The sequence below is a fragment of the Aptenodytes forsteri genome, unplaced genomic scaffold (genome assembly GCF_000699145.1).
Source record: "Aptenodytes forsteri isolate BGI_AS27 unplaced genomic scaffold, ASM69914v1 Scaffold349, whole genome shotgun sequence".
Taxonomy (NCBI): Eukaryota; Metazoa; Chordata; class Aves; order Sphenisciformes; family Spheniscidae; genus Aptenodytes; species Aptenodytes forsteri.
This window is the reverse complement of record NW_008794452.1, coordinates 1,885,128-1,903,871: the sequence shown is the minus strand read 5'-3', so window position 1 is coordinate 1,903,871 and position 18,744 is coordinate 1,885,128. Positions and strand designations below refer to the sequence as shown.

Below are 18,744 nucleotides of genomic sequence, written 5' to 3'. Positions count from 1 at the left end.
TGTGTCTTCTTTTGTGGATTGACTTCATTGCTGTTTAAAGCTTTATAGCAAAGACATCAGAACAGCTGCCCAGTGTACCTTAGGCAAGCAGAAAATACAGCACATCACCATTACACAGGTGTCTGACATTTGAAGTGGGATTTTCAAAAGGCAAGCTTCAGTTATTCTGGACAAGCTGTACAACCGCAGAGTTGCACTAATTCATAATTGTTCTTATGCCAGTATACGGTGGGAAAGTTGCTCAGGGTTTTCTGGGAGTTTTCTGAGGACAGAGGAGTTGTGACCTCCTTTTTCACAATTAATGGCCAATCAGGGAAAACTCACAAGTCGGGAAGAAAATTTCCCAGGATGCAGCGTAGCGTACGTGGTGCAGGCAGAACAGCTATTGAGACAGAACAAAACGGCTTTAATTTGCACGTGGACTGTGTTGTCAGTATATATCCAACTTGTTTTGGACAGAAAATTGTTCCCTAGATTGGGTTTAATTTTTTATAATGAAACTTTAGTTACAAGACTTGGTAGTCCAACAAGAATCATTCCAAGGTTGGACTTGGAATACCTTCTGCGTAAGAGTATTTGCTTCCTAATGTGGCAATGTGAGAGTTTTGGTTTTTTCCTCCTGTATAAAGGAGAAAACGTCAGTGATAAAGTTTTGCCAACATTTTAAAAAACAGTTATGTAATTTAAAAATCGGAATGTTTTGAATATATTGTGGTAAATTTTACAGCAGTTTAATTATTTTCATTGTGTTTAGATAGTAGGGCTTGAATTGTAAATGAAGTTTGCACTGCTGTTGGAAGTCATTGTAACGGAAAATTCATCATTTCTTCTTGTTCATTAAATACACATCTGAGTATCGTTTTTGGTACTTAGTTGTGAATTCAGGACTATTTTACTGGCTTTGCTGTAAGATTCCTTAACTATTATAATAATCGCATATGTGTAATGAATTATCCTGTATTATGCAAGTTGGAATAATTAATTGTTACTGCTTAAAAATAGGCTACATACAGGCAGGGTTAGTGGAACGGTATCGGGTAGGATAACGGGGAAGCCTTTAGTTATTTTAAAGGTCAGAAATCAGCGGATGCAAAAATGTTACCTTGTATTAGTGATTTGTTCTGCCTAGATAGACTTGAATATAGTATTCGAACTCCTGTTCTGAGTATAAGAGCAGTAGGATAGAAAGTTCTATAAAATACGAGTCAGACTGTATGATTGCTGTCACACACCCTCCGAAAATCAAAGGTGAGGAATAGGTGGAACCAAACTTCGGGGGGGGATAAAAGTATTTTCCTGTCTGCAATTTTAAAGCAGTAATGTTACAGAGAGCGAATGATGATTACACTGAATGCAAAAAGTGCCTAAAAAGTTAGTTTTAGTTTTCATGCTTCCTTACTGTTTGTTTTAAAACCATTTTTGGCAGTAGGATTTATTTTTAAATTAAAAATATGGCAGGATGCTGAAGAAGGTAAAGAAAACTTAGTTGTTGTTAAGACATAAGCAGTAAGGTAAATTAGCAAGTAAACTGTAAGTCACAGGATATAATGATATAGGCAGTTAAACTATCTGTTTTCATTTTTAGGTTATCTTTTAGTAAGAACGGAGTGGTTAGGATAGATGGTTTCTCCTCTCCTGATCAATATGATGATGAAGCACTGAGTTTATGGACACATGAAAACTATGAAGATGATGAACTGGACCTAGAAACTTCTAAATACATTCTAGATATCATAGGTGATAAATTTTGTCAGTTAGTAACATCTGAGAAAACAGCCATGTCCTGGGTGAAAAAAGATGGTAAGGCAATCTCAAATGCTCTTAAGTGTTGTGCAGTTTTACTTGAGTGTTTGCATTTGTCATGACCCGTTGCTTCCTTTCGAGTACCTCACTTCACTGGACTGTCACATTGGATTTTCCTAGGCTCTTTTGTAAGAGTGTATGTCGGCAAGGGGCAGGGACCTTCCTCAGTAAGCCAGCCCATTCCCCCTCCCTGTGCTGGTGGCTGTGCTGGGCCAGGGCCAGGCTGCTGTTGGGGTTGAAGCAACCTCGGTTCCCAGCTTGGCCTCCAGCTCTCTGGCCAGAGCAGCCAGCTCCAAGCCAAGGCCCACAGCAAGCCAGGTACTGACTCCTGCCAACAGACATTGTGTTTCTGACATGTCTCCTTCCCAAAACAAAGGAGAATAATGTGACGGCCTGGGCCCCACAGAGCATGTGCTAACACCGTTGCCTCCTCCCTACCAAAGCCACAGTTAGTCTGTCCTTCTGACCTACAGCAGGTGGGCACAGGCTTTAAAACGGGCTGGTGGCTCTGCTAATTCCAGGCAATATGAGGAGGAGGTGGGGCAGAAAGCAGAAGTACTAGCCAGGTCGCCAGGACAGGCATCTCCCTCCCATCCTGCCAGTTTTAACCATCCGACTCACCAGTTTGGCTGCCCTTGAGATTAAACACGTCCCACAGGCAGTCAGGTGAAAAACCCAGCTCTCTTCATTGCATGGGGTTCAAAGTATATGTTAAAGAAATTCTTCTTCGTACTTGCAACCCACTCATGTTGAGCAGGAATATTCTTTCTGTATTACTTTAGTCTGTGGTTTTTGGATGCTTTAATTTCTTTATAGTGTATTGATAGTAGCATTGATGGGGATGCTGCGTAATGCAACTAAGGGGGTAGATGTTGATGGTCTGTTTATGAAGGATCACTTTCCTCCCTCTACATCCAGTTGCATCTTGAGGGGAAAATTACGAATGCTTCATCTACAAAGACCATTCATTCTGTGCTTTGCATTTAAATTTCAGTCCTTTTATTCTGCTTATTTTGTATTTCAGCCAAAATTGCATGGAAGAGAGCAGTGAGAGGAGTCCGTGAGATGTGTGATGCATGTGAAGCCACATTATTTAACATTCATTGGGTCTGCCAAAAATGTGGATTTGTGGTCTGCCTAGATTGTTACAAGGCAAAGGAGAGAAAAAGTTCTAGAGGTCAGTTCTTTATGAACTAGAGTATTGTATATGCTGTTTATTCTCATTTGTTGTAGAGCTGTTGATCCACCAGTGTATCTGCCTTTCTGTAAAGTATTAAATTACTGCTTGTGTGTTTTGGTTTCTCTTAGATCTTTTTCGCCTCCTTTTTTGTTGGTAGATGTAGAATCAGTCATTCAGAAAGCAACTGCTGTGGGGGCTATTTTAGGTCTTTGTCCGCTTTTCAGTCTTTTTGTGTGGATTGTCTTGGATTGCTTGTGCCTTGCCCCTCAAGGTTAAATCTTGTTCTTCAGCTGTGAGACTGGCACTCCGTTACACCTCCCTGCTTTATGGTAACTCATTTCTGTGAAGACTTGCCTTGATTTGAGTGCTTTCTGGAGTCCTCCCTTCAGAAGTACATGGTTTGTCATATTGACTTAACAGCCTACTTTTTTATTATTAAAGAGATGGAGAGAAATACTTCACATAGTATTTTAAATGAGTGTTAACAGAGGTTTCACAATCCAGCAGCCTACACGCATACTCAGTTTAATCTAATTCCTGTGCTTTAATGGAAATGTCTAGTTTAGTCTGTAGTGAGGTATAACAGGCCTGACTTGCAAACCTGTGATTTCTGAGTGACCCAGCCTGGTTGCAATTGAAAGGAAGAATGGCTTGGAAGATTGATCTGGTCATTCAGCCCTGGGCTGTGACACTGGTGCTCAGGCTGCTTGTTGGAAAGGGCTGCCTTCCCCTGGGTGGCAGGCATTGTGCCTTGGCACAGTCCTGTGGTCAAACATTGCACCAGGAACTGACTCAAGTATAATGCTGTTTTGAAAAGCATTTCCATGTTTGTCATAGCAGCAGAATGTCACAGATGTGAAATGTTAGTAAAATAAAGTTTAACTGTTAGATGGCAAGTCTTTAATAAATGGAGAGACTCATCCACGCAGTGAGAGCCTCCTACGCTGCGGTTATAGGATGTTCCCAGAGACTTCCATCAAAGCCTGAAGTTTCTAGGGAACTAATGTTGGTGTTTTCCAACACTGAGAACAGTCGTTAATGCTTTAATGCTGGAGGCTGCTTCAGCAGCTCTTAACTGGCTGAAGTCTGTGTGTGCACATGTGTGTACATCCATCTGACGTGGCTTGGGATACACGCCGAACATTATTTACCCTAGTGGGAACATGCAGTCAGAGGCTTTTTATAGTGTGTGTGTTAATCAGCCAGGAAAATTTTAGTAAAATGTCTTCAAAGCTTAAAAAAGGAGTATACAGAAGCAGGCTTCTTTTCAGTCTTCCAACAGGGAAGACTTTCTCCTTGCTGTTCATGACAATATTACATGCAAAAGCAGAAGTATGATAGCTTCCTTCTCTGTAGCTTTATTTCTAATGATGCTGTAGGATTCATGTGAACTATCTCTCTCCTTTGGCACTCTCTTACAAAGTTCAGAACCACCCACCCATCTCTATATAATAGCACTTTATATTACACCATTTTTCCTGGAACCAGTACTTGTTTTTACAGTTGCTAAATGTAATGGAGAATACACTGGTTTCCCCCTGCTTCAGCAGGAATGTTAGAGGTTTAAATAGTCCATATTCAGATATTTATCAATGACTTCTCTTATTACTTTACTGCATGAATGAATGAATGAATGTGCATCCATTGTTACCTTCAGACAGTTCATGGCACCATCAAGTGGAATGCCATGTTGTAGCGTTTCAGTGATAAAATACTTTAAGTAGATACATGCTGTTTTGGTTTTTGATTTGATTTATGTTTGTGTCCAGTTATATATTTCAATGTTTTAGGAGTTACAAAAACTACAAAATAGCTAACAAATCTAATATTTATCTGAAAGGAACATTTGGTGCGTTATGTATCACAGTGCAAGAAAATAATGCTTTAAATGTGCTAAATGCTTCCTTCAGTGTACTCTCCTTAGTTTACATTGCTAGAGCTGAGCAAACTAGTAAAAAGATTTGAAGTCTCTTAAAACTAGCAGTTCAGTGGATAGGATACAAGACTGGGGTTTGAGAGAGAAATTGCATTCGTATTTCTGCCCCAAAACCACATAGCAGATCGGTGACCGATTGCTTGGCCAGACATTTTTAGCGCTTGTTCTTCCTCTGTCTTGTCTTTACACTGCATTTTTTTTTTTCTGGCAGGGACATTCTTCCTGAAACTTTATAGAAAGCCTCTCTCTCCTACCAGTTAGGCCCTCTCTGCTGCCACAAATGATTTTCAACCAGTACATACAGACTTGTGGTTTCATGGTTGCTTTAATCTGACATAAATCCATGATGCAACTTCCCTCTCCTTTGTGCCACCAGTAACATCGGTGCAGCTGCATGGTAGGCCAAATCAGAGAATTGATTCAGTTAAAACTTCATCTTTTTGGCTTGTTTGGCCCTCTCTGGTTGAAGACGGCCACTTCTAGTTGGAGCGTGGATTGTGTCAAATTAAATTGGTCATACAACCACAGCCTGATTGTGTCTCTTTTCCGTGTTAGAATTCATCAAGGGGGTCTCACTCTCTCAATTGCAACTGTACAGGATTTCGGCTTATGCTAAATTGGCAACTCTCTAAATGTAATAAAGGGAAGGTTTATTATGAGGTTATTGGCAAGGGTCTGTGTTACAGATGCTGCTATTTCAGATTTCAGTATTGTTAAAAATTTTCTTTATTGTGAAAAGTAGCTGTTGTATGCAAATCTTTGTCACACAGGATACCAGGACAGAAGACTTACAGTATGTGTAGAAAACCATTTCTAACTAAAACAAATCTGAAAAATGCTAGTTAGCTTGCTCTGTGTACCACTGTAAATGAAGTAAAACAATTGGCAATGTTTTTTGCAGATAAGGAGTTATATGCCTGGATGAAGTGTGTGAAGGGACAGCCTCATGATCACAAACACCTGATGCCAACACAAATTATTCCAGGCTCTGGTAAGACCTGCGAACAAGCAGGATGTGTTTTTTCCCAGGTCTTTCTGTGAAGAGGGGCAGGAGTTGTTTCTTGAAACTTCTCATTCTCCGTTTAAAAACCTGTGAATTGTGTTAAATCGTCGCAGGAAGGCAGGTGATCTTGGGCAGTTAACAGCAAGGGGCACAGACGATGAGGAGAGAAAGAGGAGCATGCTGATAGATGTCTGAAGGGGTTTCAGGGACAGGCAGTGAAGAAATTCAGGGTGTTTTTTGTGACGGTTTTTTACCATTTCAGAGCAGAATAAAACAACCAGAATGTACTTAATTAATCTGACCTTAGCTGTTAAAAGAAAATCTTGGAATAGTACTGCCAAGGAGCATTATGTGGCAACAGATTCTTGGGGATTTGTTTTTCAGTTTTCTGTTGTGTCCCGTCCCCACCCCTGGGGAGGGCGGGGAAGAAAAAAGAACAAGATTCATGTATGGTTTTGGTTGGACGTCTGATTGAACATCTTAAAGCAAAATGCAGTAAAGGAGCTTGTGATAAATGACAAACTGAACAGTAATCCTAAACCCAGCAAAATTCAGAATTTTTCTTACAACCAAACAAGTTTTATAAAGAAGCACAGTTAGGTGTGGTTGTTGTTGCTAGCGCAACTTTACTTGTGTTCTCTCGCAGCATTGATGCAGAGCAGAGAATAGAAAACTCAAATGTGCCTTTGAACTTGTTAAGCAAATTCCCAGGTTATTTTAAGCTGGAAGTACAGATCCAGCCGTTATTTTATGGGTTGTTGCATATTAGTTCAGGTAGAAATGAAGGTTGGTTAGATTCCATAATAAATTCAAATTGTGACATTCCCCAGAACAGGTTCCAGACTGAAACTGGTTTTAATTTTAAATTGTGAAGCGAACCACTCATCTGGAAACAGTATAGTGAAGACTGCCTATGTAACCTCAGTTTTGTTGTTCTGTGCATACCCATTACCAAACAGCCTTAAATTACATGATCACATACTAATTTTTTTGTCAGGACGTGGCTCACTTCAGTCTGTAGTTTGATGGTTTTACTAAATGAAGCAATGATGCACCAGTTGAACAATGAGGACTAAATGATGAATGACTGGCTTGCTTGTTGTGTGCCAGATTATGTGCAGAATGCAGAGTAAAGGTTAGATTATTCAGAAGAGTATTATGCAATTATTTAATTAGAGACCATGTCTCTCTCTGCACAAGCTTTAAGGTAAACTGGACAGTCTTTATAGTATTTTTGAGTGTTAAATTTAGCATTTTTAATAGTTTAAATTTTAAAAAGCTTTGGAGATAGCATTTTATCATTACAGTGTGTGTATTGTAAAGAAGGTCACAAAATGATTGAGAGCTGCTGATGGTTTTCTTCTTAATTGTCTTCTAGTGTTGACAGATCTTCTAGATGCTATGCACAGTATTAGAGAAAAATTTGAAATTAAATCCCATTGTCAGTGTACCAGCAAGCAGAGCACGCAAGCTGGCAAGCTCCCTGCAATGAATGGTGTGTCTCAGGTGAGTCTAAAATGGGTATATACATCGCAGTTTGTTCAGATGTTCGGATTCTTGTGGATTTTTATATTTCGGTAGTACCAGTTGCGTTTTAATTTGCATATACAATGGTTAAATGCTAGCCTTGTCTTTGAAATATATTAAAGCAAAGTTATATACTTAAAAATAAATTTGTTCTTTACAGGTTTTGCAGAATGTCCTTAACCACAGTAATAAAATTTCTCTGTGCATGCCTGAGTCTCAACAGCAGAATACTCCTCAAAAGTCCGAGACAAATGGTAATACAAGTCCGAGGAGTGATGTAAGCACAGACAGCAAGTTAACACCGCCTGAATCCCAGTCACCACTGCATTGGTTAGCTGATCTTGCAGAGCAGAAAGCCAGAGAAGAAAAGAAAGGTAATATGTTTGAAATATGTTATATCATGTCCATGACTTTGGGGGCACCAGTTATACATAATTGAATTAATTAGGAAAAATGCGCATAGTTTGCTGTTCAACGAAAAGAAAAGATGATGTTCTTTTCCCCCTTAATTTTAATCTTGAAACTGCAATGCCTTCTCCTGGTGGCATCAGAATCTGTTACCAGAAGAGCCACTAGTGGAATGCATATGTAATGTGGCAGTATTTCCAGCTACAGCATCTCTCATTTGTGACAGGTACTCACTCAGCTGCATGTCTGAGATGCTGAGGAAGGCCTTTTCATGGTCACAGTTTGACTGCATTTTGAAGGATCTAGTTCATCCTCTGGTGTGTTTTCAGGTGAATAAAGCACTAGTGCTACAGTATTTTACCACCATTATAAAATGCAGGATACTGGTGCTGTTCCTATATCTGCGTCGTGATACAACAGTGTAAATTTCCAATGATTATTGTTGTTTCAGAGAACAAAGAATGTCCTTCTGGAAAACATTCCAAGGAGGAGAAAGACCAGGATAATTTGGAGTCCCAAAACTGTAAAAGCTCCCCTCCTGCGTCCCAGAACAACGAGCAGGGCTCAACCTTACGAGATTTGTTAACTACAACAGCAGGCAAACTGCGTCTAGGTTCTACAGATGCTGGTATTGCTTTTGCTCCAGTTTACTCCACAGGAACAGCAGTAAGTGTTTACAAGTTGTACATTTTTTTATATCGGGATTTGAAAATCTCTATCATTTGTTTTGGAACATTGTAGTTAGAGCAGTCTGATAGCTGTATTGCTTTAAATACTAATTCATAATTAAAACTTTATACGCGCGCACACACACACACTTGCATTAACATTTTATTTTTTTATATATATATAGTGATAATTGATACATATTATGAAAAAATGTCCATGAAGTTAGATAAAGCCTTAACCTGACAAGGCAAAGGAAGATTCCAATATATTGAGTTTTGTAATAGCTGTGTATTTTTAACTTTTTTCATGTAAGAATGTGTGCGGTTTTCTACAAAGGAAGTAGGTAACTGCAAGCTTCTAATTGGTAATGAAATGTTGTCATTCTACTGCAAAAGGAGTTGCATTAACTTTATTTGCTTTTACATTGTTTAAGCATACATGTGTTTGTTTTCTAATAGAGTGGCAAGAGTGGAAGGACTATGCCAAACATTCTTGATGACATAATTGCTTCAGTAGTAGAAAACAAGATTCCACCAAATAGAGCACCAAAGATGAATGTAAAATCTGAAATAAAAGATGAGCCAAAGGATGATAGAAAAGGTATTCAGGATGACTGCAGTAAACTGTACAGTGATATTCAGTATTCGTGGATCTGTGATAAGCATGTTTTGTGGCTCAGAGACCATAAAAACAACAACAACTGGAAGCTCTTCAAAGAGTGCTGGAAACAAGGAAGGGTAGGTATTGAGCCGTTTGGTCTATAAAGTGACCTCAGTATGAACTCTGGGGGAGTTGTTAGGCAAATTTTTCCTTTAACACTCCATGTTTGAAAATGTATTGTTAGCAGTGAACAAAAGCTTGTCAGGTATAGCCCACATCTGAACCTTGTGTAGTTTAAACTTCAGTTAACTGCTAATAATACGAAAGAAATTACTGTTTCGGAGATTCAAATTCAAAAAAGATATGTGTGTTGTGACACCTTGGGTATAGTTGCTGTTGGAGGAAGTGTTCACAGCTCAGTAGGGCCAAGGTCTTCAGTGTGTGTTTTGGATGCATTTATACTGCAGTTTAATTGAAGGAGGTGTTTGCTTCAGAAAGGATAAGTATTGATTTTTTTATTTTATTTTTTACAGCCTGTTTTAGTGTCTGGTATGCATAAGAAAATGAACTTCAGCCTGTGGAAAGCTGAGTCAATTAGTCTAGATTTTGGAAACCAGCAAGCTGATATCTTGAATTGCAAAGACAGTATTATTTCAAACACCAATGTCAAGGAGTTCTGGGATGGTTTTGAAGATGTCTCAAGTACGTTACTTTAAATGTATTATTCCATTGATTCTGAACACAGTCAATATTAGAAACTGCAGTTAAAAATATTCTTTATGGATCTTGAAGCTTTGAAGAAACTTTAATTTAAAAAGACAGCTCTAGGTAATCTGTTTCCAGAGAATGTGATGGAAACTCACATTTTGTACCTTTGCAGAATTAAAGATAATCTAATATACTAGTTAGGTCTGACTAAGAAACCAAACAAATGTCACTGTTCCTCAACTAGTTGAGTTTGTTTTGTATCATTCCTGAGTCTCGAAATATCTCCTGTTCTATGGATGAAATCTTTATAGACAAGTTGAGAGTTCAGTTACATGTTTTAGTTGAATAAAAAGTAAAACACCTACAGTGTATCAGTTTTTAGTAATTTCTATGTTACTTGCAGAACGGCAGAAAATAAAAAATGGGGAAACAGCTCTACTAAAATTGAAAGATTGGCCTTCTGGTGAAGATTTCAAGGCTATGATGCCAGCAAGGTATTTGAATTTGGTATTAGATATTCTTAAGTCACTCTCCACGTTGGTTTTTTCCCTCTTTGTATAATGACACAGGTTCAATTACATTCTTCTTCTTTTCTCCTCCAGATATGAGGACTTACTAAAAAGTTTACCCTTGCCTGAATATTGTAGTCCAGAAGGAAAACTAAACTTGGCTTCTCATCTGCCAGGATTTTTTGTCCGTCCAGATTTGGGACCCAGACTATGCAGTGCATATGGTGAGTGTGCCCTAGAAGTGTAGCAGTTACCTCTTCCCTTAGAAGTGTAGAATATCACGTTATAATGCTTGATAGAAAGCTGAGCTTGCTTGGAGGATAATTGTTCACTGAACGTAGGAGAAATGCTTTACTGACTTGCATATTAACAGTACATGCAGCTCAGGCATGAGAGTTTATTTGCTTCTGCATTTCTTTCTATCTTTTCCTGTGCTGTTACAGTCTTCTGAAGCGTATAAATGGTTAGCTACTTTTACACAAAGAGAGATCCTGTCTTTAATAATGCCATATGACAGAACGTTTCATGAAGTATTACTGTGTTGATAATTCTGGTTATAAATAAATCTCAGCGTTTTTCTCATAATTTGTATTTGTATTGTATGCTGTACACTCAAAAACCTGTTTAGAAAAGGTTGTTTCCTTCAGACCTTTTCCAGCTGCTCCTTCTTTTGCAAACAAATTTGTACAATTCTGTTTTACAAATTGTTGTAATAGGACAAGAAATGAGTTGTGATTTGTAGCATGATGGCTTCGATTTAAAACCTTCTCCAGCTGTCCTTTGAAATAAACACATTAACAATAGCGATCCAGGCATGGGTCTGCAGAACTAAATCATTAATGACACTTTTATGTAATACTGCTGCAAGGCTTAGTGTTCTGAAATGTCCTTTTGACTTAAGCATGTATGTTTTCACCTCTTAGAACTAAAATTAATTTTCCTCTTTGCTTGGGGATTTCTCTTGGATAAGACCTCGGCTTATAGCCAGGCATAAATGCGACACATTTGATTTGATAACCTTGTGTATTCATTGTACTTATATTCTGCCCTGAACAACCTGAAAGGTTGAAAGATTGGGAAGGAATGTAGTGGTCAGAAAACATCTTCAAATATTCTGCTGAAATGTGTTTTGTTCTGACACAGCTGTTACGTAGGGACAGTTACCTGGGCTAAGAGATGTCTCAAAAGTCTTTGTTAAAAAGTAACATTTTCTTGTTTAGCAAGTGCAGCAAAAGCATGTTTGTAGTTTGTGTATCTCGGTATTTTCACATTAAAGCCTGTCTGTACATAAAATGCTTTTCTGTGATGTTTGGTGTACTTTCAGAAATTTTTCTCAGTTAGCTGTTGCACATTTCTGTTTGAAGGTGAATATGCAATACAACAAATCCTAATTTTATCTTGTAACATAGGTGTGGCTGCTACTAAAGACCATGATATAGGAACCACAAATCTCCATATTGAAGTTTCTGATGTCGTGAACATCCTTGTTTATGTTGGCATAGCGAAAGGAAATGGAGTACTTTCCAAATCAGGTAAAGGGAAGCTCATTGTAAGAGGTGTAGGCGGACTGAACGATCTGCCACTTTTAAAATTGACACTGTTCTTTTGAAGCGGATGAAAGATATCCATAAGTACTTGCTTAAACCTGGGAGATTCTTTGTTTCAAGAATTTGCACACACATTAATTCTGCATAAAATACACTGCAGTTCATGAATTATGAAATGGTATTTCAAACTCTTTTCACTTTTTTTGCCATTACCTATAATTGACATACCATTCCTGTGCTGGGTCTGGCAGAGCTAATGAAAGTGCAGGATGAAGGATTTTCTCTGGAAGCTGTGGTAGTTCTAACAATTATGTCAGGATGATGTATTTGCCAAACTTTCTGTTTATTCTGCTCTCTCTGGATGCACTGTGTTTGCTCTATTGAATTTGGACTGTAATGTAATTTTTCAGCACCGGAGAGCTTAAATTGGTGTATGTTAGTTCTCTGTATGAGGTTCATTGCTTATGTGAAACAGTCTTTAAATCACTGAAATAGTTCTGTTTCTTTCCCCTTCTTCTTTTGTCCTCTCATTCCATAATCAGCAAATGTAGATTTTGGGTGTGACTAATAGAGCTGCAGTAAGGTTTGCTGTCTTTTATTTGCTTTGTTTTCACTTGCATATGCACTGAGTTAATAGCAGTAAAACTTCAGCATATTGGGAGAGCTCTAGCTTCTTGACTAGCTGATGCAGAACTGCACGCAAAGCACTGCTTTTGCTGACCACAGGAAAACACCTTTTTCATCTTTTAATTTTTTGGTGCCAGCCCTGTCTGTTTATTTCAGGTAGGAGAATATGTTCTATCAAATTCAAGAGACGTAAAAAAAGTTTAAAAACGAAACATTATTTTTAAGGTATTTATGGCATGCATGTTCTAGTAACTAATTACAAACACTGAACAAGAGGATCACCTGGGGGCTTCCATAGTATTCAGCAAACTTTTATCTGCTCAGTCTCACACAAGAAATTCGAAAAGGTGTTTAGTTTCAGTTTTTCCTCTGTCTCACTTTTAAAAAATATTTTTGTTGACTCTTAGGAGTTTTGAAGAAGTTTGAAGAGGAAGATTTGGATGACCTTTTAAGGAAGCGGTTGAAAGATTCAAGTGAATTACCTGGTGCTTTATGGCACATTTATGCTGGCAAAGATGCTGACAAGATAAGGGAGTTTCTGCAGAAGGTTAGATGTATAATAGATATTTTATAAATATAATCTAAGTAACTGGTAAATCAAAGGGGGCCGGCAAAAACCACAAACACCACCCCTATGCTTAGGGAAGGGGGGGAAGCGAAATTCTTTCCTTTATAGCACATAAACTATAATTGACCTGCTACATCAGTCAACAAATAAAATACATAACATGATACATACTCACTTCTTAAAGAGTTAAAGGTAGCCTGCAAACTATGAATGCTCAGGAGGGCATGGAGATTTATACTTGTCCTTCGTTAATACAAAGGATAATTTTATTTTTTTTAGTATTAGCATTTGTAGGATAATGTTTTTCTGTCACTGATCCATTCTTGCATTATCAGATGCTGAATTTTTTTGTGAATTGTCCCATGCAAAAAAACCCGACCTTGCAACCCAGCAGCCACCGATCTTTGTAAGGACTCTGTGTCATGTCAGTTAGCTCAAAGAACATACCTTGGCTCTTACTAAAGATGAAAGTGGTGGGGGATAACGTACCCAAGGGCAGCAAGCTTCTTCAACATTAGCTACGGTGCAGATCTTCCTTCGGCAGCATGTGATGAACAAGTTAGAGCCACATCAGAACCTTTCAGGTCGTTACTTACCACGTAGGATGAATATCCACCACTGGGCCATTGATAGTCATCAATGGCGTTAAATTTAGAGATACCATCTTGGAAGCAGTTTTCTGTGCCCTGTCTTTAGCACGTTTTCATGTTCTAGAAGGCGGTCTTGATGGATGACATAGAAGTACCAAAATATCACTGAAGTGGTTGCTCGAGGAAAAGAAGTCTTCACTGTCTTCTACTGTGGGGAAAAAAAGCAGATGACTTAACTGGCTAAACCAAAGGGGTCCATAAACAGGCTGGAGGCCAAGGTCTCTATTGCGAGGAGGAAGAGCCTAAGAAATTCATCAGTAAAGATTCTGTTGGACAGTAAGGCAGTGTTTCAGTCCTAGGGCAGCTGTCCTCTGGTGACTCAAACATTTGCTCTTTTGCAAGCTGAACTGTGGGGAAAAAAGAGCACTACTAAACAAAATGCAGCTAATTCCAGGAGATTATGAATTATACAGCGAGGCTTTTCTGTTGATTTAAAAAGTAGATGCTCATAAAGTAGATGGTGGCTCTTTAGTTTGGAAAAGAGAGTTGTGAACAAAGTCACGAATGCAAGGGAATAGGTGGACAATGAGTACTATTCAGCATTTCTTCTTTCAGAGCAGTTAAAGGTTATTGTGAAACTCTTGGAGCAGCAGGTTTAAAACAGAAGCACTTAAGACTATGTAATAAAGTTTGTCATTTGCTGCCACAGCTTGTCATGGTATGCAAAATGAATTGTGTACCGCCTTGTATTTTTGGTGTGGTGGTATTTTTGAAATACTGAATTGGAGATTGATGACTAGACCTTGGGACTACTTTGCCTGCTGATAAGAGAGAAATTCTCAGTATCTCGTTTAGTACAGAAGAAGGGTAATGATACACAAGAACATTTTCAAGGTCTGCATCACATAATTAAGTATATTTAATATCAATATGAATAAAAATGTATGTTTTTAATGAGATGATTGTCTCCTGAGTCACGACAGATGGATTTGCTATGTTTTTTATCTTTAGTCACTTTTTTCTTTAGTCGCTATGATTCATTAATTAGCAATTGATTAAGGGTAATACTTGTTCCCCTGTGGTTAACTTGATGAGAAATGGTTGTTGCAGTTAAGTCTACCGCTGTCAGGAAGTATTTTTTTTTTTTATGTTCATAATTTTTTCCCAGTTCTTTGATGGGATGGTAGGAAAATAACTTCTTATCACAGAGTGGTTGAGATTGGAAGGGGACCTCTTGGAGTCCTTTTGTTCAGCTCCGTGCTCAAGCAGAGTCACCTAGAGCAGGTTGCCTGGGACTGTATGACCCTTAGTTTTATCTGCTGCTTTTTTCCCGAGGTGAGGTTGTGGTGTTGGGTGTCTGTGACAAAACTGAAGGTTGTAAGCTTGAGGAATTGGCAGCATAGGAACTCTTGAGGTCAGATTTTATTTTCTTGATGAAAGAAGGCACACAGAGAGCGTGTTGCTTATTCATAGATCATTGTGCCGAGTTCTGCAGATGTCTTCAGTTCAGTGGGACTTGCCAGTTCCTTTGAGGTTCTTTTGAATACCTGACTAAAATTCTTGTTTTGAGTATGGGGAACACAGTAGCGTTGCTTTGTAAGTTAGGTATACTTACAACTTACCAGAAAAAGGTTCAGCTTCTTTTGAAAGTGACTTGGGATCTTTTCTGTACTTACAGATAGCAAAAGAACAAGGCTTAGAAGTTTTACCAGAGCATGATCCAATACGTGATCAGAGTTGGTATGTGAACAAAAAACTTCGCCAAAGACTTCTTGAAGAGTACGGAGTAAAAACCTGTACGGTTATTCAGTTTCTTGGTGATGCTATTATTCTACCAGCAGGAGCACTTCATCAGGTAATGTACATCTGTTTAAATACACAGAGGATTAAATAACATAAGTACAATAAAAATTAACTTTTTTTCAAAGACATAACTACATTGTACTCAAATTAGATTTTTTTTTTTAAATGGTAGCTATTAGCATATAGGAATATATAATAAGTTACATCTGCTTGTATAGATGACTAGCAAGTACTAACATACAGCAACTTGAATGCTTGAAATAATACTGTTCCTTTTTTCCTTTAAAATGAAAAATGATACTTATTAGTCATATTTTAATTAATATTATTAACCACTTTTTTCCACTTTTAATTTCATTAGCAAATTTCTAAATAAACTGCTGTTAGTTCTGGCAAAGTCAGGTTAGTATTTTTTTTTCTTCTAAACCAAAAGTTAACCTAACCCTAGAGAGGCAGGGAGAGCAACCCAAGCAGATAAAAATACCTGGAGGTCAGGTGTCATTTTTTTTGTCTTCAGCTGTAGGAGAATTGTAGAGGCAGTTTGGGTGTAACAAGATGTTTCTGTAACAGGATTTGGAGGTTGTTTTCCCATTCCACATTAAGTTCCTTTTTACACTGAAGGTACATCAATCACCAGGAGTCATCATTGTCCTTTCAGCAGCTTTCCTTACCATCAGAAAGAGTGATACCACCTTTGCAGCAGCTGGGCTGATGTAATTCTTAGTCATGTAAGAAAAAGTACTGCCAGTAGGGCAGTTCTGGAGAACCTATGAACTTGTGTGGCAAGCTTCAGGCCTCTCCTAGCACATAGGGTTTGTTACTTCATTTTGCTTGGTGGGGTTTTTTTTCCTCACAGTCTGCAAACTGCTTCTCCTTGCTGAAAAGAAGAAGAAAGCACAATTGTTTAGACATGATTTTGGGGCGGTTCTAGATTTATTTATTTCTTTGCTCCATGAACCTTTTCCTGTTTCAACAGGAAATGGAGCCTGCTTTCTTGCTGTCTTGCCAGCTGTCAAGCACCACTAATTAGGTAGCTGACTATCAAGGAATGAGGAGCATCCCCACCCTGCAGTAGGGGTTGTAAACCATCTTGCTGTTAAAGATTTACCATTGAGCTCCACCCGGGTTCAAGTGAGGCCAGGCCTTTCTGAAGAAGGTGCTATTTGGTTTCTGATCTGCAGATCAGCTTCCAACCGCTGCCTCTTCTGGGCAGAGAGGAAGCAATGGCTTACTGTGTCACTGTGACCAGGGCAGTAGGGTTTTCTCTGTGAAAAAAATGACTGCATTGTAGTGATGAAAGGTCCCTAATCTGTCTGCTGGCTATGTCAGTTGCTGGGGCATTGAAAGCAACAGGTACCTTACCCAGACTAGAGTCCTTTGTCATTCCAGTGAGTCTTTAGATGGGTTTTACATGGTGGTATGTTAACCCTGGATGATCTGTGTGGATTTGTTTTCTGGCAAAAGAAAGAAAAACAAAAACCAAAACCCAGGTGGCCAAATCTGGGGTTGTTGTAGGTTGCTTTTTCCTGTACCACGTCTCCAGGGCTTGATGTTGCTTCACAAAGGTGAAGGAACATCTAGCATTGATGTTATTCTTAGTTCCTGTTAGGTTAAAGCAGTTAGGACTCCCAGAGTTGATAAGATTTGTATTGCATCCTTCAGCAACCTTACTCTGATCTCTTGAAACAAAGGAGATATCCCAGATACGAGAGTGAAAAGGGAACCCACAGAAAATAAAAAACATACTGGGAAATTTGTTTTATATAGCATGTGGCATTATATAAAGGCATACAGAATATAAAACATCAAGTAGTGGGACTGTTCCAGGCTTCCCTGCAGTTCATAGGTTTAAGGACCAAAAATAAGACCACTCTTATCTTCATCTCCTTGGCTTTAAACTCCAGGTTGCTTTTGAAGTGGTAATGTTCTAGCTTCTGGCACCAAGGAGTTAATAACATGGTGTTTTTAAACCTTAGTGGGTGAAGCTGAGAACCTTTTCATCTTCAGTAAGAAGTTCCTGTGAATCTGCCACGTAGGAGGAAATGAAAGCATCATGTTCTTTCATGTACTTGTATAGTACTCTCTCTATAGAGATGCATAAATACTGACCTTAGGGATCAGCACCAACACTTCATATATACAAAGCACATTTAAACACTTAAAAATAAGTCTGAACAAGAATACATACCAAGTTAAGTTTACATGTTAAGTGTTTCAGATTTACATGCCCATCATGAATCTTTAATAATTAAAACTGGATGAGAGTTGATACTAAATTTGGTGGTAAATTAACATTTTTATTTTTATTTGCTCATCAGTAATGTTGTGGAGCAGAGGAAATCAGGCTGGGGGACGGATTTAGGGAGCCTGGCTGCCCATGGGCACTGCGTAGTGTAGCTCAGACTTCCATCCTGGAGCCTGGAGTTAGGATTGCTGTCACACTGCTGCTTCTGACGTGCTGGTCTAGAATTTTACTGCTCTAACATGGAGGAGGTAACATTTTTATTTTTATTTGCTTCTCAGTAATGTTGTGGAGCAGAGGAAATCAGGCTGGGGGACGGATTTAGGGCCTGGCTGCCCATGGGCACTGCGTAGTGTAGCTCAGACTTCCATCCTGGAGCCTGGAGTTAGGACTTCACTCCCTTCCCCTCTCCCCCCCCCCCCCCCCCAGCTTCTATGGATTCATGTCTAGCTTTTATAGTAACTTGTTCTTAATATTTTATGGTAGCATAAAGCATTCCTCTTGCTTTCCAGGTTTCCCCCTCCTCCCTGTGTACTTGCAGACAGCAGTCACATCCCCCTTGTGAGCATTTCAGTAGGCAAAGTCAAACTGTTCCAGTGGTGGGGTGGGAGGGAGAGCCTCTCCTGTGAGCTGTGGCAGTTGGAGTAGCCTTGTCAGTACCTCTTGTGGAGGGAATTGCTCTTTTGGGGGGAAACCAGAAATAGATACAGCATTGGGCTGGTCTCGTCTGCAGATGCTTCCCTGAACGTACCATGAGTGATGTGCTGTAGGATTGTTACCTCCTTTCTTCTTGGCTGTTGCGAGTAGGGGAGCTCAGAAGTGTTCCCTGCTTTGTAACGTCTGGGCCTTGTTCTCTCTCTGGCACTTGTAACAGTGAGCCCTCGGCTCTCCTTAGAAACTTCCCCAGCTAAAAAAAGGGGTTTTTTACTGTTCTTTTGAATGATTCACGCTTTCTACTGCTCCGCTCTGGGTCATCCTGTATCACAGTTGTCCACTAGGGATGCCCTCCCTGGTTTTAATTTGG

General features: G+C 39.1%; 1 protein-coding gene across 2 annotated transcripts in view; it reads left to right on the top strand.

Annotated features, from left to right (window-relative positions):
• JMJD1C (jumonji domain containing 1C) overlaps window positions 1–18,744 on the top strand; it is a 114,696-nt gene that overhangs the window by 92,186 nt on the left and 3,766 nt on the right. For both annotated transcript variants that reach the window (XM_019474928.1, XM_019474927.1), the window contains 13 exons: window positions 1,586–1,800; window positions 2,828–2,980; window positions 5,821–5,910; window positions 7,301–7,428; window positions 7,610–7,823; window positions 8,309–8,523; window positions 8,985–9,263; window positions 9,660–9,828; window positions 10,238–10,328; window positions 10,437–10,567; window positions 11,753–11,875; window positions 12,925–13,064; window positions 15,354–15,530. In XM_019474928.1, the coding sequence (XP_019330473.1) occupies window positions 1,586–1,800; window positions 2,828–2,980; window positions 5,821–5,910; window positions 7,301–7,428; window positions 7,610–7,823; window positions 8,309–8,523; window positions 8,985–9,263; window positions 9,660–9,828; window positions 10,238–10,328; window positions 10,437–10,567; window positions 11,753–11,875; window positions 12,925–13,064; window positions 15,354–15,530 (2,125 nt within the window). The remainder of the gene's footprint in view (window positions 1–1,585; window positions 1,801–2,827; window positions 2,981–5,820; window positions 5,911–7,300; window positions 7,429–7,609; window positions 7,824–8,308; window positions 8,524–8,984; window positions 9,264–9,659; window positions 9,829–10,237; window positions 10,329–10,436; window positions 10,568–11,752; window positions 11,876–12,924; window positions 13,065–15,353; window positions 15,531–18,744) is intronic.